At 40.7% G+C, this 25,760-nt stretch overlaps 1 protein-coding gene across 3 annotated transcripts in view; it reads left to right on the plus strand.

Annotated features, from left to right (window-relative positions):
* The first annotated feature begins 400 nt into the window (after positions 1 to 400).
* KLHL1 (kelch like family member 1) overlaps positions 401 to 25,760 on the plus strand; it is a 131,527-nt gene continuing 106,167 nt past the window's right edge. For all 3 annotated transcript variants that reach the window (XM_039369715.1, XM_039369716.1, XM_039369717.1), the window contains exon 1: positions 401 to 1,228. In XM_039369715.1, the coding sequence (XP_039225649.1) occupies positions 666 to 1,228 (563 nt within the window). In that variant the 5' untranslated portion in view covers positions 401 to 665. The remainder of the gene's footprint in view (positions 1,229 to 25,760) is intronic.

Raw genomic sequence — 25,760 nt, forward strand, 5'->3', positions numbered from 1 at the left:
CGCTGCTCGAAAAGAGCCCTCCCCCCCCCGAGTTAGACGTCTCTTCCAAGGATGCTCGCAAGAGAGCCGGCTCGGTGCTGGACAGCGCTTGGGAAGAAAGCAGAACCGACGTCGGAGAAGCCAGCCCGGTTGGGGGCGCCAGGGAGCTCTAGCATCCTCCCTCACCCCTTTGCTCAGAGAAGACCCTCGCTCGCCCTCCCTCCCTCTCCCCTCCCCGTCTTCCCCAGCTACTAACCCAGAGCTTAAAAGCCCGGCAACTTTCCGTGCGGTTCCTCCGCTCCTCCTCCCTGTCGGAGCGCAAAATCCGGGGCGCTCCATGTGCAGCCGCCGTTGTTGCTGAGCCGAGTGGGTGGGGGTGGTGGGGGGCGAGGAGGAGGAGGAGGAGGAGGGGGTTACTACTTGGCGTAGCGTGCTTTCCCTCCCCTTTCAGTCACTCGGCGACAGCCCGGTTGCTTCCTGCGCCTCGGGCGCTGCCGACTCTCCGGCGCTGTGGAGGAGGAGGAGGAGGCCCTGGCCGGCAGGTCGCCTTGTCCCCCTCCGGGCTCGCCGGAGCAACGCCAGCAGCTCAGTCCGCCCTCCTCACCCCCCTGCCTGCCCGCCGCCGCTTGCCTTGCAAGCTCCGGGCGAGCCGGCGAAGCCGCGCCTGCCTCCGCCTCCGCCGCAGGATGTCGAACTCGAGCAGGAAGGACTTTGACGTGAAGCACATCTTGCGCCTCCGCTGGAAACTGTTCAGTCACCCGGCGGCGCCCGCGGGCGGCTGCTTGCAACCGGACGGCAGCTTCGAGCACTGGGGCCCGAGCCAGAGCCGGCTGCTGAAGAGCCAGGAGCGAGGCGGCGGCGGAGGCGGCGGAGGCGCCTTCTGGAAGAAAGCCTCGTCCTCCTCGCCCTCCTCCTCCGCCGCCGCCGCCTCGCCCTCGCCGTCCTCGGCCGCCGCCTGCCCCGTCTCTTCCCTGCCCCTCAACGGGACGTCGCTCCCGGCCACCCGGCTCCATGGGCTGGCCGAGCCGCAAGGCCCCCCGCCGGCCCCTCGCACCATCTTCTACGTCGAGGCGCTGGACGAAGGACCCGGCGGTGGAGGAGGACGAGGAGGAGGAGGAAGCAGCGGGGGGGACTTCGCTGAGTTCCCCCGCCCGGAGGAGAAGGCGCTGGTGCTGCGCGAAGTCAAGGGGGAGCCGCTGCCCTTCGCGGATGGAGGCGGACGGGCAACAGGTGAAGGCGCCGCGCACAGGTAGGCTACCCGAGCGAGCGAGCGAGTGTTGCCCGGCTGGAGAAGCGCCCCTGGCCGGCCAAGGAAAGCTCAACGTCGTGGCAGCCCCTTTCCTCCTCTCCAGCCCCCCCCCCAGCTTTGCTTTGCCCTGCCCTACCTTGCCCTACTTTGCTCAGCTATGGGAAGCGCGCCCCCTCCACCTGCCCGCCGGTTCCTTCCCTTCGCCTTGACTTTTGAGTCAACTGCGCAAAGAAGCAGCTTGACTCTCTTCTTCTTCTTCTTCTTCTTCTTCTTCTTCTTCTTCTTCTTCTTCTTCTTCTTCTTCTTCTTCTTCTTCTTCTTCTTCTTCTTCTTCTTCTTCCTCCCCCTCCTCCTCCTCCTCATCCTCCTGGGATTAGAGAGCGCTTCAGAAGGCGTCCTTTCGGTCCGACCGTGTCGTTAGTCTCGTTGGGGACCGAACTTCGGTGTCTTTTTATTTATTTTTTTTTATTTTTGGCGCTGGAGAAGAGTCGCACGGTCTCCTGCTGAACTGGTGGAGAAGCCACTCGTTTATGCACGCCAAGTAATTGCAGGGGGTGATAGGCTGGGTTTTTGCAGGCATGCTCGTAGGACGCTGTCTAAGCAGATGCTAGCGATATTATCGGAGTTCACTTGCACGGATGTCGAACAACTTTCTGGGTTGTTCCGTAGTGGCGAATTGACCACCCACGGATAGTTAGAGACACCCAGAAAGCAGCACTGAAGCTGTGTTTAAATTGCTTCCAGGGACCATTACGTCCTGCTTTGGTCATTGTCACTGGTACGTGTAACATTTCAAAACTCAAACTCGGCTTGAGTTGTACCAGAATAGACCTGACGCTCAGGGATGCCTTAATTCTCTTTGGGAGTTCTAGAGTAAACCGATTTTCCTTTGTTTTCTTAAGGTTGCAAGAGAATTGCTCTTCTGAGCTTCTTCCCAAAGGTGCTTTTTCAAGAGACTTTCTTGTTTTTCTTTGAAGACTTTTCGCTTCTCATCCAAGAAGCTTCTTCGAAGCTGAAGAAGAGCTGAAGGAGCTTCTTGGATGAGAAGAGAAACAGTTTTAAAAAAAAACCAAAACAAAACAAAACTCAAGAAAGTCCAGTTGCCTCTTGAAAAAGCACCCTTGGGACAACCATGACCTGGATGATGGAGAATCTCCATGCACTTTCTGGGCTTCTTGTGTGAAAGCACTCCATAGTCTAACTTTTTCATCACAAGTTGATGTGTCCTGTCTAAAATAAATCCTTAACAGAGTTCTTGCTTTAATAGTGTATATGAGTACTTGTGCAAGATTTTTTTTCTTCTGGATCCAGTTTCTTGGGAGTGAACCGTGGGCTCAAGTAGAACTTTTGTGTTAAAGGGGTAAAGATTGTGTTGGTAAACTGATGCAACCAAAGGATTGCACGATCAAAAATGTCAACATTGTAAGATTACAGGTGACTTTCCATACTTAAGCACAGACTTTAATTATCCTAAATTGCCACAGACACTATTTAAAGATTTATTGTGAGAAAAAAGTGAGTGTTGTTAATTGTTGTGTTTCTGTTTATACACTATTTTTTCCAGAAAGTAGTTAACATCTTGTCTCCCAAGCGCTCTTACAAAGAAGCCAATAATATTAAATAGTTACAGCTTTGAAACTAATGATCCTCTCATCTTGTCTTCTGTTTCTATTCAAAATTGAAAGAACTAAAATAAGCAAAACTTATACATAAATTGGACTGCTATTGTACATGGACATTCATACTTCTATGTACTCAGAATATTTACCCAAAATGGAAAATTCCCTATTAGTAGTCCAAAGTTGCTGATTAAAAAGTGTCCAATAGGGAAACTACGCAAAGTTTATCTTATGTACAAATTATGCATGGAAGTGCCTATGATTTCTGTATCCAATTTATTTTATTGATGGATTAATTTACCCAATTGGATTTAGAAATGAGATAAAACAAAGTGAAGGTCATTTAAAACAGAAGGGGGGAAAAAAGGAGAAAAAAATACTATCCCCACTTGGAACCAGCTTTATATAAATTCTTTGGGGACCCTTTGTTATTCCCAAAGGTTGGAATAAAAGGTCCATTAACAGCTTCTGAATAAATATGGTGCTATAGAATTTCATATGTATCCCCCTAAAAAGTTTCCATTTGAACTGTTAAAATTGAACTGTTATTGGCATTTTTCTTTTTTTTTAGTTTGAAACTTTACTTCAAAAAGAGTATCTTCCTTTTTCCTGATAACACTTAACATAGGTGAAAATCTTGTTTCTTTTTTTGGCTATTTATTTTAATGCTCTTCCAATCATTCTACTCCTGGGATGGCTTGAATTTCAAATTAGAGATTCCAACCAGTTGATTCAATCAAAATTAAACATATTTAAACCTGTTTGCTTCAGCGAATATTGACATGCATCCTCACCTTTAAAAGCCAGGAGACTTAAAGATTCCTGACTAGATCTAATATCAAAAGGAAAACCAGCCAAGTGGGAATGATATTTTAGGCCATGCCCTTGGGATTTGCTGATGTATGTACTTTTTAGCTAAAATGTTTCTAGCACCTGTCATATATAGCTAACCAAGCCCTAAGCTGAGTTATCATTGGTGTTTATTCAGGTGTTTAAATGATCGTTGACATCCTGAAATATTTTATTTAGAATTATGACATTTCACATGCATTGAATTTGTTTCACCGTTATGTCTAGGACCACAGGGCTCAAATGCTTCTTTCTTAATTATTACAGATCCAATATTAAGCCTTGGAGGATGTTATTTTCTAAATTGCCTAGTGAAGTTTGTAATAATTAGAAGTTTAGCTACTTTTCAATGACTTTAGGACATATAATAGCAACCATTGTTCAAAATATTCAGGCGAGAAGGGGTCCCTGAAGTTAAGTTCTGCTCAGTTCACTGAGAACCGCTTAATTTTATTTTATTTTTTAACTTTTATGGCACTGTTCCAGATGAGTACAAGAAAAAAATAATCTGTTTCACTTCATTTGTCTTTCTTATTCACTGCTTGTCCCCTTAGCACAGAGTGCATGCAATACTTAATCATTTCGAAGAAACTTAATGAATATTTTAAAAACTTCAAACAGAAATTAATATAAATAGAGAGTGAGAGACCAAAAAAGTAAACAATGTAGCACAACAGTGGGACAAAGTTATGGAAAAGTTGTCTTCAACTTTCATGTGCGTCATTTTAATGAAAACTAGGCTATGAAATTTAGGTAATTTATGGGTTACCTATTTTCACCATTATAAACCAGTCTTCCAGATTCCCATACCAAACTTACGGCTATATTCCCTCTAATGTATGGCGCCAATATCTTGTAACATGTCTTGTGGCTTAACTCTCAGGATGCTGTTTGCTTACATATAACAGAATCGTCCTAGATAGGAAATTAACTCTTTCCTTGCTTTCTGGAAAAGTACCATGAAAAGTAGCAAGTGAGATTTCTTTTAAAATGGATAAATGATCCTGTCTATAATGCTACCCGTTCCAGTTTGATCAGCTTTTCCATTTGGAAAATAAAAAAAGATGGCTTATTTTGGTTGAGCAGAGTAGAATAGCTTCATGCAAGTCTGTGGAAAAAATCTCAGCTCCTTTGTCAAGCTATGCAGGCAAGGAGTCTTCTTTTGAGCAATTTTTCATGCATATAATGATACATGAATCAATTTCAAGGCAGCAAAGCTGAGAAGCTGATTTTTGTACAGTTTAACTTCTTTCATTGAAAAGTTTTTTTCAGGTGTTCATTTATTTTTCAAAGTGGGGAAGCATCTGAGCGTTCGTAAGCATGTTGGTGATTTTATAGAATGAAAATCATGAAGTAAAGCCTTCTAGGATGGCTTTCTTCAGTTGCATTTTTTAAAAAAACAGATTTTTCAATTAAAAATATGATAGAAAGTGTCTTTATATTCCTTTGCAATATTGGTAGGTTAGGATGGCCCAGAGAGTCAGATATCCTAACGTCCCTGGCATAGATTTATGAGTTTCACCTTCTTAAAAAAAAATCTGGATAGAAAAAAAGGTTTACCAGGAAACTTGATTCTTTCAAGTAAACATGCAGAAATATGTGTTGTAAGCTTGCTTCAGGCACCCCTGGGGTCAGTAAGAAGCTTGAAAGCAAAAGAAAACCTTAGGATAATACAGTTCTATTTGATTCTCTTTTAGAAAATGTCTCGAGGAACATGGCCGCTAAAGATTTGCTAGTCTTTTTAAAGTCCTCAACATGACACAACAGGGGCACTTGTAGTTTTGCCCATTTTCTTCCTTATGGTTTCTGGCTGAACAATGGCTGAAGTTTGTGTTCCTTCAAAAAGAACCAGATCTGTTTGAGGTGGAATAGCACTGGGCTGCAAGATTCAAAGGGTCACGTTATGCCATGTTTTAGAACTGGTGCTGATTCTGTTTCAAGAGTTTTCGGTTCTTCCTTAGTTTGGCAGCTTATCTCTTTCCTTAGAAATGTTTCCAGAAGATGTTTTGTGTATGTGTGTGTTTGGGTGAGTGTGTGGAACACTATGCAATGTCTGTGCTGTTAAAATTCAATAATGCTCTGTTATTATTGGTTAATGTTTATCTTCCACGATCAGTTACAAAATAAGCTTTAATCATACTACTCATAATTTCCAGTTACTAACAAACAAATAAAATGGTTACTTTCCCCCTATAGTATTAGATATTTTTTTTCTCCTTCCCCACCTCCCTAGAATTCACATATTCCTTTTTCTGAACTTTATCTTAGCAGAAAGGAGCATCTGGTGATACAGTCGCAGTTTTGCGAAATGTGGTGGAAAGTCTTAAAAAACTATCTGGCGAGGACAAGTCACAAAATGCCAACTTAACTGGAAGACTATCCAGTGGTCAGCATGCAATCCAGTACAAGATTTATGACGCCCAAGCCTTTCCTATAAATTAAAATGCTTCAAGCTGTTGTATTGCTGTATAGAGCATATGTTTGTTTGTTTTTTAAATGGGGAGGGGTTGAGAGACATGCTTGAATGATAACTTAACCAAGTTGATTAATTATGTGCCATCAAATCAATGTCAGCTGTTAGGGATTCCATAGATAGATTTTCTCCATCACCATCTATCTACATCTTAACAGAATAAGAGCATAAGAAAGTTCAAAGAGACCCAGAAGTCTTCTGGTACAAACCCCTGCTCAAGCAGGAAACACTATACTATTTCAAACAAAGGATTGTGCAATCTCTTCTTAAAAACCTCCAGTGGTGGAGCATCCACAACTTTGGAAGGCAAGCCGTTCCACTGGTTAATTGTTCTCACTGTTCTTCTCAGTTCTAGGTTGCTTCTCTCCTTGATACGTTTCCATCCATTGCTTCTTGTCTTGATATCAGGTGCTTTGGAGAACAAATTGACCCCTCTCTTCTTTGTGGCAGCCCCTCAAATATTGGAACACTGCTATCATGTCACCCGTGGTCCTTCTTTTTACTAGAGTAGCCATACTCAATTCCCGCAACTGTTCTTCATATGTTTCTTCCAAAGGTGCCCTGTCACTGAGTCCATCCATCTTTTTCGTGGTCATTGTTTTCTTCTTTTTCCTTTCAACTTTCATAGCATCAAAGTGATCTTCAGAAATCTATTTTTTTTTTGCATAATATGTTTGAAATGAGGTAATTCTACCCCAGTCAGCCACATAGATCATAATCCTACAGTGAACATCGTGGTATGTAAACTGTAACTGAATTTGTAGATACATCTTGTAGCTGAATTTGTAGCTATTATGCTATAGCTTTTCCTTATTTTTTTTTCATTTAATTACTTCTGTTGAAAAAGCCATCTATTGTGTATGTTTGTGTGTATGTAGCACACACTTTTTAAAAATACTCTAAATCACCCACAGCAATTATGAGTGGTTCTTTTTCTGCTTAGTTTTTAGAAGATGGTAATTGTTGAAATCAGAGTTTTTAAATAACTGTATAAGCATTGGAACACAACTAATATTGTTTCAATTTAAGAGTTCAAAAAGCTGTTTTTATATAGGTACTGAAGAGAGATCTTTCAAAATCTTTCTCGGCTTTAATTCAGTCCTTGAATAAAATATAATTAATGCTTTTTCATCATTTTTCTTGTTGGTGAATCTAAAGTAGAACTTGTAAACAAAAGCAAGCACAATTATTCTTTTGTATGGATTTCCAATCCTTATTTATATTACAAATAAGGTACATTATGAGAAATATTTCAGTATCGCCATATATCCAGCCTAGGACAGGAATGTCATTAGATGATAATTAGTCTGACAGAAACTATTTTCAAATTTTGTAATGTGTTCAGCTGTGGAAGGAACATAATGTTTAATCTACTTGAAATAAGCTTTCGTAGTGTTTATCAATGAGCTCCATTCATTTCCCGGTATCTGGGTTACATTAAACAATAGGAATGGGCAACACCTGATAGAAAATTGCCAGTTAAAAGTAATGTTTTCAAACTACCTTTTAGAACAAGGAATTAAGATCTGGATAACAGAGACCCAATCATAGGGTCTATATGTTTGATTCCCCTGGATTGTTCAAAAGTGTCTTTTAATTCCTATGGTACTAGCTCTGGAGCATGAGTAAAGGATTTGGCTGGGGGCTCATTCCATGCCTCACTTCATCTGGCATTTCTTTATAGGAACAGCTCTTTTGCAAAGTGTCAGCTATAGGGAGAAAAGGTGATTTTTCTCCCTCTTCTGGAGCATGCGCTCCAACTCTGTCCAGTCTGTGTATAGAGAAAAGCTATTTAAACCTCTCAAAGTCAGTTTGTGAGTTGAGCGAAATATGAGATGGGTGGATGGATGGATGAATATTCTTAGAATCAGGAAGGTGGGATGGGTCATTTCCATGTCACTGATAGAAAGGAAAGGGAAAAGGAAATGTGAACTAGAATGGTGCTTGTTGTGTCTGTGTGAAGTGAAGCCAAGGGATGACACATAAGAAAATATGTTTCACACAGCTGTGGAAAGTCCTTAGGTGAAAAGGTCTGAATAAGACTCATTAACTAAGTGGTCTTTGTTAACACTGTGTTCAGTTGCAAACCTTAGTTACTATTAGATAGCACATGATCTCTCTCTCTCTCTCTCTCTCTCTCTCTCTCTCTCTCTCTCTCTCTCATATCTATCATCTATCTGTCAATCTATCATATAGCATCTCTCTCTCTCTTTATATATATCGTATAGCATCTCTATCTATCTATCTATCTATCTATCTATCTATCTATCTATCTATCTATCTATCTATCTATCTATGTATCTATCTATCTAATAGCATCTATATCACTATATCTCTCTATCTATCTATCTATCTATCTATCTATCTATCTATCTATCTATCTATCTATGTATCTATCTATCTATCTAATAGCATCTATATCACTATATCTATCTATCTATCTATCTATCTATCTATCTATCTATCTATCTATCTATCTATCTATCTATCTCTGTTTGTCCATCTCTTGATCTTTTCATCCATCCATCCATCCATCCATCCACCCACCCATTATATATCATTTATCAACCATTTTTTTTCAATCCTCTCTTTTCAATCTCTGTTGTGGGAGGAAGAAAAGTCATTCAAAGCTGTTCAGATAAAAGAGATAATTTGAAACTAACACAAAAAGGTCACACCTGAAAGTATAAATCTTAATTGAATGTCATTAGTTATAATCTGTGAATTATTCTGAATCTCTGGAGATGAGTTGGTCCAATGAGAACTCATAGGAACAGACATTTTTCTTGTGATACTTGCTTTTAAAATTCTATCATGAATTGTTCATAATAACGGAGAAAATAGACCCATGCTCAGGACTGTTTACAATCTTTGGTCAGGGAAATGAAACAATAATCCTTCAATTCAGTTGTTTTGGTTTCATTCAGTCCCATGGATGGGTTGGAATAAAATTTGTGAAAGGGACAGGGGATAATTTAAAAGATCCCCCAAACATAACAATAGCTTTTATGTTATGATTTAGCTTTGTGGTTTTCAAAGACCCAAACTTCCAAAAATCAGGTATGCAAACATAAATTTCTGAAAAAAAAACCAGGTTTGCTATTGTAAATCAGTCAATATGTAATTAAAGGCGTATTTTCCCCTGCCTACAGCTTGATCATACTACGAGATATTCCCAACTTGCTGAGGGATCAGTTAATGAAATATATAATAATATAACAATTTGGAAATCATAATAAGGCCAATAAAAATAGCCTTTTTATTACAGTATAGGAAAAGAAAACACTAACACACAGTGGTAAGTAGAATCACTTTCCATTTATTGCCTAGAATGGCTGTAAATCAATATGAATGATCATTTTGCATTGAATTCTGAACTGTTTTTCATATCTGAGCCAAAATTGGCTTTTTATTTCTATCTTTTTTTTAATAAGATACTTTGATTGTACATTATCATTGTTGCCCCCAAGTAAATTTTCTCCATGTTAAGTACTATCCATTTCTTTAAATCAATGCAACTATGCTATTTCTGTGACATTATTTATTGCAATATCTCAGCCGTTATAACCTTTTTCCTTTAATTTGTTTCCCAGAAAAGATGCTTAGAAATAAGACTGCAAAAGTCTCCTCTGAATTCTTGAATGAATAAGGAAATAATTTAAAAATAAAATAAAATAAGGGCAGGTTTCTTATACATCTGCCCAATTACCTGCTGAGTTACCAAGTCAGCCTCTACACAGGTGTCATTTTGGAAATAAGGAATTTCCACCGTCAACACTATTTTATGAGAAAGAGGATTTTTTTCCCCCCGTGGTATGCCACTTTATCATTTCCATATGTTTATTAGCGGTTTTAAGAATAACTTGAGAACTAGTTTTCCATCATTTCAGATGTTGAAAATGCAAGGAGGTGAAATTATAATTTGGAATCATGTTTTCTCATGAACTATCTGTGTGGGTTCTAGAGCGGTGTTTCTTAACTTGGCATCATGAAGAAGGGTGGACTTCAACTCCTAGAATTCTGTTGGGCTGGGGAATTCTGGGAACTGATGCCCAGACACCTCAAGCTGCCAAAGTTGAGAAACATTGTTCTAGAGCAGAGGCTGAGTCAAGGAATAAAACTGAGGCTTGTGGACTTCAATCAACTTCCACAATTCCAGCATGGTTAACTGAGGAATTCCAGGAGTTGAGGACCACATTGTAAAGTTGCCAAAGTTGGAGATCCCTGTTCTAGAGCATAGATTATTTCCACCATCTTTATTCTCAGTCTCATCCCACCACCTTGTCTGGATACCCTTGTCTTTCCTTGTTTCTCAGACTTTCATCATTGCTGAACTGAAATCTTTCTTCCCATCCTTGACTCAGCCTATCCTCAAAAAGCCTTGCTCATCACCCATTTGCCCCTAATGTCTTCGTTCCCAATATCTTCCTGCTCACCAAGATATGCCTTGATGTTGCCCTTGGAAAACGTCAACATAAAGGCAGAAGCACTAATACTAATACAATAAAGATAGGATGACTTCAGCCTGTTGACCTAATGGTTGGAGAGAAGAAGTAGGCACTATCACAGGGGCAAAGCTAAAAAAATATGCATTTCCTAATCTAGGATTAGTTGACCCTGTCTTTGGTTTTCCACTGGGCGAGGGATCTTATTTAGCTTTCCAAAAGTCAAAAAGAGTTGGGGGCCTGCCAAATTGTCAGGGGGGAGATGTTTCCATGAGGCATGCTTTCTAGACCCCTCTAGTTTTCAGGGAAGACATGTGGAAAGTTGCCGCACTACTCAGCCTGGTGAGATGGGCAACTACTCTCAGGATATCATCTAAGTATAATAAATAGGAGTCCGTGACTACACTTTTAGTCCACAGAAAAATAAAAGTACTGTGGGGTCCTGAAATCAACATGAAGATAATGTATCTGGCATTTCCGTTTAGCTTCCAAGCTTTCCATTCTATTGAGGTGAATGTGACTGATGCCATAACTATTATGTCTCCCCATACATTTTTAATCTTGACTTTGGAACAGTGCTCAGCTTTTTATTATGCCTTTCTCAGGAAGAAGGCAAATGCCCAAATGTTCGTTCTGAGAGCCATCTAAGTAATTGTGGTTTACTCTGAAGTGGAAGGTGGGTTTACAGCTATAAAAACATATAGAAATTCATGGTGGATGAGTGCAGAGGGAAGCTCCCAACCTCTGCCAGTTTGGAGTCAGAGAGAGGAAGGGAACATTGAGAGCTGGATGTGAACTTTGTTTATGAATAATTTTGAGTAATGAGTCAGGGCAGAACCAGCATAAATCCTAAAATAAAGTTGTTCTCTCTCTCTCTCTCTTCCAGAGATTAGTAAAATCATGGACCTCATTTGACAGGAGCTACATTTGTTTTTCAAAAATTGCAAAAACTATCCCAATACTGAATAACTAAATAAAAAGAGAGAAGTGTAAGGACCCACCTCAGCTAACCACCCAGGAAAGCAGAACTCTAGAAACAGGCATTGTCTCAAAAGGAACTTTTAATAAGAGCTAGTGAAGTAGAAAAGTCAAGGCGAGATCTGGGGGAAAATCCGCTGAAACGGTATAGTTAAACTAGCAATCTTCCTCCTCCCACCAAAGTCATAGTGTCTATTTGAAATCCAGCCAATTCACAGGTGGCATGATATTTGGGTAACTTTAGAATAGAATAGAGCTGCAAGGGATCTTTCTTTCTTTCTTTCTTTCTTTCTTTCTTTCTTTCTTTCTTTCTTTCTTTCTTTCTTTCTTTCTTTCTTTCTTTTTTCTTTCTCTTTCTTTCTTTCTTTCTTTCTTTCCTTCCCTCCCTCCCTCCCTCCCTCCCTCTTTCTTTCTTTCTTTCTTTCTTTCTTTCTTTCTTTCTTTCTTTCTTTCTTTTTCCAGAGTGAAGCAGAAGCACAAGTACCAACAGTGAACAATGTCAAGCCAAACAAACAAAAAATGTTAAAAACAATTGCACATGTACAATCCTGCTCCATAAAATAGTTAAAATTAACCCTAAATCTAAGGCAGCGGATCTCAATCTGTGGGTCGCAACTCTTTCACAGGGGTTGCCTAAGACACATATTTCCGATGGTCTTAGGAACAGAGACACCGCTCTGCATCCATCTCCGCATGGCCTCCACCATTTGCAGAGACAGAGATAGAGAGGCACTTTTGCTTCCCTTCTCTCTCTCCCTCTCAGGCGGACTTACCTCCTGCAGGGCTCCTGATTGGCCCTGCGCCCGGGTGCCCCACCCCCTGGGAGAAGTGCGGCCAGGGCCTTGTGACCTTGAAGCTGCCCTGGGAAGCCCCGGGATCCCTGTTGGGAGTGGCCTGCCTGAGGCTTTGCTGAGCAGGCCAGCTCTCCTGCAAACCACTGCCCAAGGGAGACCAGCCCCTGTGATCCCCAGCAAGCCCAACCATTGGCCCCGCTGGCCGGGAAGGCATGCTGGAGTCCAGGCTACTGGGAAGGAAGAAGGAGATTCAGCAAAGGTAGGAGAGGAGAGCCACCTCCTGGGGCCCAGCACTCGCGGCGGCTGCCTTGCCCTCCACTTCCTCCTCCCCTTCTTCCTCCTGCTGCTCCCCAGGCAGCTCGGGTGGGTGCCAGGACAAGAGGGGAGCCTGGGGGGAGCAGCCAGGCTGGCAGAGGGCTGGCAAGGGTCACGTGGTACCAGCCCCCATCACGGCTCTATCGATGGGTGGAGGACGAGGTCGGGCAGCTCGGAGTCCCAGCTGGGTGGCTGCTTCCTTGCCCTCCTTCTCTCCCTTCCTCCTGCTGCCCTCCAGGGGACTCAGGGTGGCACTGTCCCCACTGTGGCTCCATCAATGGGTGGAGGGTGAGGCTGGGCAGTGCGGAGTCCCGGCTGGGGCAGCAGATGGGCCAGGGGCAGTGAGGACCCACAACAATGCAGCCATGCCACCGCCACCAGAGCCGCTGCCTCCCGTCCTCTCCCCCTCCCCGACCGTTCAGCTGAGGATGCGGCGGAGGCCGGGCCGGGGACAGCAGGGACCCCCTAGGATGCTGCCATAAGAGAGAGAGATAAAGAGAAAGAGGAAAGAGAGAGAAACAGAAGAAAAGAGAGAGGAAAGAGAGAGAGAAAGAGAAAGAGAGAGGAAAGAGGGAGAGAGAGAGAGAGAAGAGAAGAGAGGAAAGAGAGAGAGGAAAGAAAGAGAAAGAGAGAAAGAGGGGGCGAGAAAAGAGAGAAAGAGGAAAGAGGGAGAGAGAGGAGAGAGAGAGGAAAGAGAGAAAGAGAAGAGAGAGAGGAAAGAAAGAGAAACAGGAAAAGAGAGGAAAGAAAGAGAAACAGGAAAAGAGAGGAAAGAGAGATGAAAGAGAGAAAGAGAGGAAAGAGAAAAAAGAGAGGAAAGAGAAAAAGAGAGGAAAGAGGGAAAAAGAGGAAAGAGGGAGAGAGAGAAAGGGTGGAAAAAGAGAGATAAAGAGAAGAGAGAGAGAGGAAAGAGAAACAAAAGAGAGAGGAAAGAGAGAAAGAGAAAGAGGGAGGAAAGAGAGAGGGAAAGAGAAAGAGGATAGAGAGAGAAGAGAGAGAGGAAAGAGAAAGAGAAAGGAAAGAGAGAAAGAGAGAGAGGAAAGAGAGAAAGAGGGAGAGGAATGGCGCTTCTCCAACCAGGCTGGGCAGAGCAGCCTTCCTGCCCCCCTCTCCGGCCAGCTGGATGGGGGGTTGGGGGTCACCACAACATGAGGAACTGTATTAAAGGGTTGCGGCATTAGGAAGGTTGAGAACCACTGATCTAAGGGAAGGGATAACCAACCAACTTTACGAGCTATCTACTTAGAAAACAGAGGTTAAATTTAGGGTTAAAAGTCTGGGGGATAAAAAATAACTTTCAGATGACAGTACTTGAAATGTTTATGAGTCCGGGCATAGACACACCAGTGGGAGGCTCATGCATGCATAACACCATTCTAGGCATTGGTTAAATATGTAAGGCTATAAAACTAAGACTCTGTCGACATCTTGAAGTTGGCAGAGGATTAACTGCAGGCTGCATAGATGTAAATAGTCAAACTGAATCTCTTCATGTCTAACATGTTCTACATGCTGTTGCACAGAATTATAGAGTGCTAAATAAGGTCTTCTAAAAGCAGCCAGGAGATAAGGAGATGGCTTCCATGGCCAGAATCCATGCATGGGAACAGAGTGATAAGATCTGAGTCTCCATCTGTATTGTAGCATAAAATTGCTGTGTGTACCCTTGACTAATTTGACAGAGCGATCAGGTATATGGAATAATCCTGAATGTAAATATACCCTGAAGCCTACAATAAGGACTTTGTCATGATCTGAACAATAGTTATATAAAATCCACCTGAAAGGAAAATCTCATTGCCATAAGGCCTACGTCTATGACTATATTTTATGAGTGGTAAAGAAATGGCTTGGAAAAAATGGAGAGGCTGACCAATGTAGGCCATCTGAATGGTGGTGTAAGGTCTCCTGCTTGGATGGGGGGAATTGGACTAGATGACCTACAAGGTTCCCTTCCAGCTAATTTGTCAGAGCATGCACAGTCTTATTGCGCTGAGATAACCCAGGAGTGAATATAGTAAACAGTGGTCTATATTAAATGGTGGTTTATATTACACTATCTACAATATTCACTGGGAACAATAAATATACATGTGGTAATACAGCAAACTCCAACACGCAGCAGTTAAAGCAGGAAACGGACGAGAGAGAGAGAACACAGCAGCGGATCCTTCCCTTTTATACTCAGGCTCTTAAAGTGATACAGACCCAGACCCAGACCCTGCTGAGTCATTCCTATCATTGCATCATCCACCTTACATTCCATTACATCAGACATGTCAAACTGCAATGTCATGTGACGTCGCGCGACGTATTGGAACTTTTCCCCCATTGCCAGCAATGGGGCGGGTGCGGTTTCATCGTGACGTGTCCAGCCCACAGGCCAGCAGTTTGACACCCCTGCATTACCTCATTACATAAACTGTTTAGCTATTAAATTAATACCTTGACATAATTCTAATTCTAATCCTGAACCAAGAATCAGGAAATAATAAATATTATCCAACAAAAGACTGCTAAATAGGTTTTGCTTCCAAGTAAAATCAAACAACCAAGCCAGCAATGACAACAGACCAGGAAAAAGATGGTGTTGCAATAACTAAGATAATTCATCAAAAATACCAGGGACTTTGCCAGTTGCTGAAAGAAGAGTCAGAAACTAGTGCACTAAAGATGTTTCTTTATTAAAAATGACTTCTTAGGTAATAAATTTGCATATTTGTTCTAACAGTACATCATGCTAGTACTTCAGGAAAATCCCCTACATGTCTTCCTGATGATTTTAGATTTAGATTGCAAATGGCCCCTACTCTATTAGTCTGGAAGTTGAGTTATGGGCAATGGATTTATTTTCTTGTTGGTTTGAGACTTTTCGCTGCCCATCCAAGCAGCTTCTTCAGTCTGAAACAAGTTGGTTGGGGGAATCTGAATAGGCAGAGAATCGCTGGAATGTGCCAACTCCTAAAATTCTTGAGGATATTCCTGGATCAACCACAGGGTTTCTTCTCCAAAGTGCATTGCAATATGTTGATGACGATTCTCAGTCCTCCGGGGAGAATTGTCTGGAGTTGGGTCATGGCAACTGGACATTTTCTTGTTGGTTTGAGATGTATTGCTGCCCATCTACGCAGCTTCTTCTTCCAATGTCTAGTCAGATTCCCCTAACCAACTTGTTTAGACTGAAGAAACATCTCAAACCGACAAGAAGATAAGTTCACTCTGACTCAACTTCCAGACAATTCTCTCCCAGAGGACCGAGAAGCTTCATCACCTTATCTATCAGTTTTTCTCATGGCCATGAAGACGTGGCTCTTTCCCCAGACATTGGCATCACAACATCAGGTGGGAACTCTAGAATGACGCCACCTGTGGCATAGTTTGTGGTTTTACTGTTGGTTTTGTCATAATTAATATTTTCCAAAGCACCAGAAGGCAAGACAAGAAACGATGGATGGAAACTATTCAAGGAGAGAAGCAACCTATAAGTAGGGGAGAAAATTCCCAAGAATGAGAACAATTAACCAGTAGAACAGTTTGCCTTCAGAAGTTGGGTGCTCCCACAAGAGGCTGGAGGCTTTTAAGAAGACTCTGGACAGCCATTTGTCTGGAATGGTATAGGGTCTCCTGTTTGACCTCCAAGGTCCCTTCCAACTCTGTTATACTGTTCTGTTCTGTTTCTGGTTGTTGCCCACCACAGTTTCTGAGATAGCTGGGCAGCCAGATAAATTGGATTGACATATCTTTTAGCTAGCTAGCTAGCTAAACAAACAGCAAACAAACAATATTATTTGACTGTGATTTTTGTGTATAAACAATGGCTTATTTAATTTAGAATGGAATGGAATGGAATGGAATGGAATGGAATGGAATGGAATAGAATAGAATAGAATAGAATAGAATAGAATAGAATAGAATAGAATAGAATAGAATAGAATAGAATAGAATAGAGATAGCTTTCCTTTGCTTTGCGAAGTCTTTCTTCACCCTATGGAGGTTGACCCCGTATCTTCCTTTCTTAATAAAAAGTCGAGAGCCACCTTGTAAGTGTCTTAAAAATGTAATAATCAAACAAGCAAGCAAATAAACATTTAGGGTTTAAAAACTAGTAATAGTGAAGGGGTCCTTGGTGCTCTCTGAGCTTGGTTATTTTCTTGCAGACAATGCATTTCATTACCCAAACTAGGTAATATCATCAGTGCTAATCTAGTCTAGCACTGATGATGTTACCTAGTTTGGTAATGCAACATCTGCAAGTAAACAACCAAGCTGAGAGAATACCAAGGGCCCCTCACTTCAGCCCTGAGCTACAAATATTCTAGAATAGAATAGAATAGAATAGAATAGAATAGAATAGAATAGAATAGAATAGAATAGAATAGAATAGAAGCTGGAAGAGACCATGGAGGTCTTCTAGTCCAGCCCCCTGCTCAAGCAGGAGAACCTATACCATCTCAGACAGGTGATTGTCCAGTCTCTTCTTAAAAACCTCCAGCGATGGAGCGCCCACAATTTCTGGAGGCAAGCTGTTCCACTGGTTGATTGTCCTCACTGTCAGGAAGTTTCTCCTTAATTCCAGGTTGCTTCTCTCTTTGATCAGTTTCCAAACATTGTTTCTCATCCTTCCATCTGGTGCTTTGTGTTTGTCATTCTGTAGAATAGCACAAGTTGCACGATGCTTGTAGCTTTACAATTCTCTCTGAAAGCTGTTGAGGATTTCAGCATGCTTTAACTTTAGATGGGTAAATAAACTATAGCTGGTGATCTGATTACCAAGTACATAATTATTTCTGAATGAACATATTATGGCTCTTCTATTAACCTTGTTACACTTTTTCTGTTGATCCATGCTTAATAGGATTTAATGCCATTGGGACTTACACTACAGCATGCTTATGTTTGAAAGGGTGTTATAAGAATTTAAATATAAAGTAGACTTTGACAAGGAGCTTGTATCTGGCACTAAATACCTTCTTATCTGCCAAGCACCATTATTACTGTTTGACCTTTTCAATGAAATGCATTTTAAATGTATGATTTTCGTGTTTCCTTTCTCTATTTTTTTTAAAATGCCCGACAAGAATAGAATGTACAATAAGTTACAAAAACAGCTACAGTAAGTTCTTCTAAGACAAGAAATGAATGCTTTAGATATACTAGTATTAACTGCCAGAATATTACAAGGAAATTAGGAATTGAAAGAAAAAAAATGTTCAAATCATTAGCCCCAGATTTGGAACATTTTAAAAGCTTCAAAGAAAACTTAATTTGGGGGACTGTCCTTTGCCATGCTGTGAAGGGAAAAAGATTTTCCTTGGTAAATGGAAAGTCCTGGTGGAAAACTGACAATTACTACAGGGATGTGGATTTATTGGTAGGATGTCTATGGACATTCTCAGTCATCCAGGCCATGGTTGTCCCAAAGGTGCTTTTTCAAAAGGCAACTAGACTTTGTTTTTCCTTGAAGACGTTTTGCTTCTCATTCAAGAAATGTCTTCAGTTGAAGAAGCTTCTTGAATGAAGCTTCATGAAGAAGGAATTGAAGAAGCTCCTTCAATTCCTTCTTCATGTAACCACACTAAAAAAACTCTTTAAAAAGCCAGATAAGTACTTGAGAACATGTGATATGATATCATAATGTTGCTTTTAAGTTCAGCTGGACCTTGGGATGAGTTCATGGATATGCAACTTGTATGTTTCACTAGCTGGACATTACATTTTAATATTGTCAGGGAGGTCAGTAGTCCTGTTGTGTCCCATCTCCCATCCACTATTCAACTGATTCAGATTCAATTGCGAAAAGGCACCTCAGAACCCAGATATAGTATTTTTTGTACCTTACATCCCAAGACTATCCAAACCACTTTACTGATTCTGAGATGGACTGCAAGCTACTTACCTTCTTCTCATTACTTGACATATACATTTTCAATGCCAAATTTCCACTGTCAGGATTATCCTACCTGGGGCAGGGAGTCTTCTGCCTTCCCTTTATATTATGAGAAGACTCTACATGGAGCAGAGAAAAAGAATGCAAAATCTATTACAAAAAAAAAAAAAATCAGCTTAGTTTGAAAAGATAGGTGCAGTTGAGGAAGAAAGTCAGGATGCTTCCACCTTGATTCTCTTTAGTATAAGTCAGTGGTTCTCAACCTTTTTAATGCCGTGACCCCCAACCGGTTGTAAGTCGAGGACTACTCAACGGTCGTAAGTTGAGGACTACTCAACTGGTGCAGCACCGTTTGCAGAATGGGACTTTTGGTGGGCTCAGCAGGGCAGAGACAGCCTGGACAATTCCTATTGGCTTTTGAAAGCCAATAGAATTAGACTCTATTCAAGAGAGTCTATTCTATTGGCTTTCAAAAGCCAATAGAATAAAAGAAAGTAGCACAGCTAAGGAAAAGGGGGAAAAAATGGCAGACTGCGTTGTTTGGCGACCCCCGTGAAATGGTCGTTCCATCCCAAATGGGGTCCCGACCCACAGGTTGAGAACCATCGGTATAAATAGAAGGAAGAGAGAAACTCTCTCAGGCTTAAGGCTCTGTAACTCAACCAAGTAACTCTAGAAATTTTTTTGTGATGTCTGCTTGTAGAACCTGGTTTGTGCCAAAGGGATAATGCTACCCATCACCCAAGTAAAATGAGAATCAATCTAGTGGGACTCTTCTGCCAATTTTTGAAAGGACAATTCTAGATGATGGTCTCACTTAGGTATTGCCCCTGCAAGGATCAGACTATCATATACCTCCTATTTATTTATTTATTTTAAATTGTGCCAACCCCCCCCCCCAAAAAAAAAGAATTACGTTCATCTAAAAAACAGGTGGCTTGGTAACTATACCTTATATCTTCTTTTTGAATATTATTGATAGTGAAAAGGCAGATATTCTTTGCTTTTCAATACAAATTAAATCCGAAACAAGTCACCAAAAATGGAAACTTTATGGCTAAAGCTGCAGTATGCTAAGCATGGGGAAAAAAATCCAGCTGTTCATTTTACACATCCACAGACACACACCTACACAAACACACCTACACACACAAACAAAACTTTACCAAAAATGAATAAGGTGTCTTTTATTTTAAAACATAGAACTGTGCATGTAATGCAATTCTTAATACTGTATAAAGGTGTGCAAAGAAATTCAGAAGCAGTTACACTTACCTAGCAAATTCATATTATGGGATGGAAACCTGCGATTGGAAAAAAATGCCTTGTTGAATTTCCTGTCTGGATAAATATTGATTAGTGATATTTTATCATTGTAATGGCCATGGAGGAATATTTTGATGAAATCTCATGTTTCATTTTCTGCTATCAGATTTTTACCAAAGTTTCTACAACTACGAAGTCATATCAGACCCATGAATAAATGTGCATGCTTCATCTGGATGATTGATGCTCTTTTCAGCCGAATGCTTCAGAACCTTCATTGCCAAATTAAGGTTTTATAACTTTAAACCTTATGAAAAATTTAAAATGTGGAATAAAAGTTTAGTTTGCCCACTCAAGCTATTTTCTACAAAAAAAAAAAAAAACCCCTATCTGAAATTTTCTCCAAGTATTAAAATTGTTCGTATTATGGATCACAATAAAACGACTGGAGGGAGTGAACAGATTGGAAATCAAGTTCTTTTCAAAAATCAGTTCACATTTATAGATGTTTATGTGTGTAAGTGTGATGTATATGCACATTATTTCTTTTGGCCTGTCTGCTGCTGCTTCATAAAACAGACATATTGCCATTTTGATAGCATTTTTCATCCTTTTTTGCATCCTAAATCCATTCATTTGATAAATATTAAGGCTAAAACATGTAATAATAATAATAATAATGATGATGATGATGATGATGATAATAATGATAATAATAATAATAAAGTTGGAAGGGACCTTGGAGGTCTTCTAGTCCAACCCGTTGCTCAGGCAAGAAATCCTATACCATTTCAGACAAATGGCTGTCCAGTCTCTTCTTAAAAACGTCCAGGGTTGGAGTATTCACCGCTTCTGGAGGCAGGTTGTTCCACTGGTTAATTGTTCTAACTATCAGGAAATTTCTCCTTAGTTCTAGGTTGCTTCTCTCTTTGGATAGATTCCATCCGTTGCTTCTTGTCCTGCCTTCAGGTGCTTTGGAGAATAGCTTGACTCCCTCTTCTTTGTGGCAGCTCCTGAGATATTGGAACACTGCTATCATGTCACCCCTCATACCAACCTATTGATTGTCTATGGCAAGGGTCCCCAAACCCCAGTCTGTGGACCGGTATCGGGCCACAACATGCCAGCAACCGGTCTGCACAAACAAACAAAGCCCCATCCGTGGGATGCCGGCAGCATGCAAAATCACACATACTCCAGTCTGCAGAAAAACCTTTCTCTGCGGAACCGGTCCCTGGTTCCCAAAAGATTGAGGGCCTCTGGTCTATGGAGCATTTTTCTACAGTACAGGTAGTCCTCAACTCACCAGTTTGTTTAATAACTGTTTGAAGTTACAACGGGACTGACAAAAGTGACTTATCAACATTTTTCACACTTAATGATCCTTGTGGCATCCTGTTGGTCACATGATCACTATTAAGACGCTTGGCAATTGACTCATATTTATGACGGTTGCATTATCCTTCGGTCGTGTCATCACCTTTTGCGGCCTAGTGAGAAGCAAAATCAACAGGAAAGACAGAATCCCTTAACAAGCATGTTACTAAGTTAAGAACTTCAGTTATCCACTTAACAACTGTGGCAAGAAAGGTCATAAAGCAGGTCGTAAAATTCACTTTAAAAAATGTCTCACTCAACAACAAAAGTTTAGGACTCCATTGTCGTCATAAGTCAAAGATTTCCTGAACTTCACTCAAGATAGTCATCTGTGTCTTCTGGAAATCACAATGAAGTCCTAAGTCTTTGCACAACAACATCATGTTGTATTACTGCAGAGGTCCCCAACCTTTTGTGCACCAGGGACCAGTTCCATAGAGAAAGGTTTTTTCATGGACCGGAGAATGCGTGGTTTTGTGTGTTGTCTGCATCCCGCAGATGTGGCTTTGCTTGTTTGTGTGGACTGGTTGCTGGCATGAAATCACAATGAAGTCCTAAGTCTTTGCACAACAACATCATGTTGTATTACTGCAGAGGTCCCCAACCTTTTGTGCACCAGGGACCAGTTCCATAGAGAAAGGTTTTTCCATGGACTGGAGAATCCGTGGTTTTGTGTGTTGTCTGCATCCCGCAGATGCAGCTTTGCTTGTTTGTTGCTGGCATGCCGCGGCCCGGTACTGGTCCACGGACCAGGAGTTGGGGACCCCTGTATTACTGAACAACTCTCTGTTCAAATTCCAAATATCAAACGATCAAACCACAAAGAATCCAGGCGATAACATCCTTTCCTGCAAAAATAGGGGTGTGGGAATTGTATTGTAACAGAAAGCAGTAAATCTCCGACCTTTGGAATAACCTACTGAGTAACCAAAGAATTCAGCAACTGTGAAAAAAAAGACAAAACACAGACCTTATTGCTTTATAATTAATATGTAAGTTAAAAAGGTGTTTGGTGATATTATTTAGAACATTTATCTCAACCAGGCTTGTAGCAAGCCATGAGAGAAGTCATTATTTTCATTTCAGACAGGGCTTAAGCTAAGAGATAATTGTTTGGTAAGACTAATTGGTGTCTCAAATAGAAGTTTTAACAAGGTCACATCGTGTCCTAGTAATTATAAAGGATCCTCTTCAACCTAACTCTGCCCACTGCCGTGAGTTCAATTCTGACTGGTTCAAGGTTGACTCAGCCTTCCACCCTTGGTAAAATGAGGACCCAGATTGTTAGGATCAATATGCTGGCTCTGTAAACTGCTTAGAGAGGGCAATAAAGCACTGTGAAGCAAAATATAGGTCTACGTGCTATTGTTGTTATTAGTTGCCTTAAAGAGAAAATGGAAGCACTCTTATTAAGGGTGCATTTTTTCTGTGCTTTGTTTTAAATTTAAGAGACAGTCTGTTGAACGGGATTCAGCAAGACTTTCCTCCCTCCCTGGATTCTCATCAAAATCCACATTCAAATATTATAATAATTTACCATAAACATAAACGTATTCTAAACATAAACTTACTACAAGCTATGAATACTTAAATGAATAACGGAAGGAATAGCATCTTGATTAAAACAAGAACATTTGATTGATGGCGCTTGTAAAGGTTCACCAATTGAACTAAGATTAAATTTTTAGGTTGTAATCAAATATAGCTTCCCACTTGGACATCAGCTGGGTCTTGAATATTATTGTTGATGTCCTCTCTTCTCCTTTAATGCTTCCTTTCTCCTTCTTAATTTTGTTTTGTTTTGTTTTGGCTTTTTATTTCTTCCCCTTTTTCTCAGAGACATAGTCTAAATGCTGATTCTGGAGGCATTCAATGTCCTTCTTTTACTGGTTGCTGACATTAATAATGCATTTAGGTTCTTCAGAATTTGGTTTCCATGTTCTTCTCCTGTTCTTTCCACAGGACCATCTTGGTTGCAGTCTCTACAGAAAGTACAGAAGACTGACAAATATGATTACACTTGATGTATTTGATTCACATGCTTTGGATCTACATTACCATTTCAGCTCACAGGACAGCATGTGTGAGCTTGCAAACTCTTGTAGTAATCTCTTTGTGATTGAAAAAAGGAGTTGCTTCTTGCACCCTGAATTCAAGATATAGAAGGGATTCTCTAACACTCATGCATAACCCTCCTAAAAAAAAAAAAAAAAATCAGGAAGAGTCTGATAGCTCATTTTCTGTCTTTGTCTTTCATTTTTTTTCCTATAAAAACTTGTGAAAGATTATGCCTTTGTATAAAATGTTTTAGGCTGAAAAGAAAATGCTATCAGACTTCTTATCGTCTATGGAGATTCTCAGTCATTCAGGTCATGGTTGTCCCTAAAGTGCTTTTTTTTTTCCAAAAATAAATGGTGCTTTTTTTTTTTTTTTTTTTTTTTGCTTTAAGACATTTTGCTTCTCATCCAAGAACTGAACTGAAGAAGCTTCTTGGATGAGAAGTGAAATATATTCAAGGAAAAACCAAGAAAGTCCAGTTGTCTTTTGAAAAAGCACCTTTGGGACTACCACACTTCTGATTTTTTTGCTTTCATAGGCGAGTGCAGCCGTGCCTCCTTCTCCTTCTTCTATTTCTCCTCCTTCTTGTTATTTTGACAAATTCACCATCCGTCACCATCCGTCACCATACTGGGAACAGCTTCCATCCTGAAACAATATCTATAATATTATCAAACATCCACATCTGCCTATCTCAGGTCCTTGGTAAGGACTTAATAGGTAAACAAAAATGCCAAATCCAATCTGAACATCTGACTGACTGTGCGATGATTAATAATAATAATAATAATAATAATAATAATAATAACAACAACAACAACAACGTGGCAGTGCCTGGAGACAGCAGAATAGAAGAGAAAGAGCTGGAGAAGATAACAAAATACAAAGATCTACAAATAGAAATAGAAAGATTGTGGCAAAAGCAAGCAAGGGTAGTACCAATAGTAATAGGCTCCTTGGGTGCAATCCCAAAACAACTGAAGCACCACTTGAACACCATTGGCATTGACAAATTCACTATTAGTCAATTGCAAAAGGCGGCCTTACTAGGAACTGCTTCCATCCTGCGACGATACCTGTAATACCATCAAACATCCACATCTGCCTATCCCAGGTCCTGGGTAAGGACTCGATAGGTAGACAAAAATGCCAAATCTAGTCTGAACATCTGGCTGACTGTGCGATGATCCATAATACAACATCAAAACAACAATAATAATAATAATGAAGCTTTTTTTATTTATTTTGATAGTAGAGATTTATCTAACCCTATTTATCATTGTATGAGCCCTATCAGCAATTTGAATGTGCAGGGGTTCAGGGTTGACTCTGCTTCCATCCTTCTGAGGTCGATAAAATGAGGACCCAGATTGTTGGGGACAATATGCAAATAATGTTTCCACTTTGTAAACTGCCCACAGAGTGCTGCATAAGAGGCAGTATATAAGTCTATGTTCTATTGCTATTGCCTACCTTAGTAATACTGAAAAGGCTATTCAAATGAATGAGGAAGTCAAGGGAGAAATATCTGAATTATACCAACTATAAGCCGTTTATGCTAGTTTATCTCAAATGCAAGGAAAATCAAGAGATCCAGACAGTTCAAATGAGTATAAAGATTTATTGTAAGCTTAAGAATCTGAACTACTATGGGCCAAGGACAATTATGGGAGATTAAGAGTTGAGGGACTTCAAGGTGGACTGGACTTAGATCTCATGTGGGCATGAAGGGATCATGAAGCACTTGATCCCTCCCCCTTGGGCTAAGTCTGCTCACCTCCTACATTTTAGTTCCTATACTGCTAGTTAAATCTTAGTGCAGATATCTCTGATTACTGCTGGGTTACCTTGGTGTGGCTTTCCTTATAGTAATATTAAGATCACATGAAGTATTAATAACACTTTACAATGCCTTGGTAAGGACACACTTGGAATACTGCATCCAGTTTTGGCCACCACGATGTAAAAAAGATGTTGAGACTCTAGAAAGAGTGCAGAGAAGAGCAACAAAAATGATTAGGGGACTGGAGGCTAAAACATACAAGGAACGGTTGCTGGAATTGGGTATGTCTAGTTTAATGAAGAGAAGGACAAGGGGGGACAGGATAGCAGTGTTCCAATATCTCAGGGGCTGCCACACAGAAGAGGGAGTCAAGCTATTTTCCAAAGCACCTGAAGGCAGGACAAGAAGCAACGGATGGAAACTAATCAAGGAGAGAAGCAACCTAGAACTACGGAGAAACTTCCTGACAGAACAATTAACCAGTGGAACAAATTGCCTCCAGAAGTGGTGAATGCTCCAACACTGGAAGTTTTTAAGAAGAGACAGGACAGCCATTTGTCCGAAATGGTATAGGGTTTCCTGCCTGAGCATGGGGTTGGACTAAATGGCCTCCAAGGTCCCTTACAACTTTATTATTATTATCGATCATCGCACAGTCAGCCAGATGTTCAGACTGGATTTGGCATTT

Source organism: Crotalus tigris, unplaced genomic scaffold, assembly GCF_016545835.1.
Source record: "Crotalus tigris isolate CLP2741 ecotype Arizona unplaced genomic scaffold, ASM1654583v1 scf7180000021207.2732985, whole genome shotgun sequence".
NCBI lineage: Eukaryota > Metazoa > Chordata > Lepidosauria > Squamata > Viperidae > Crotalus > Crotalus tigris.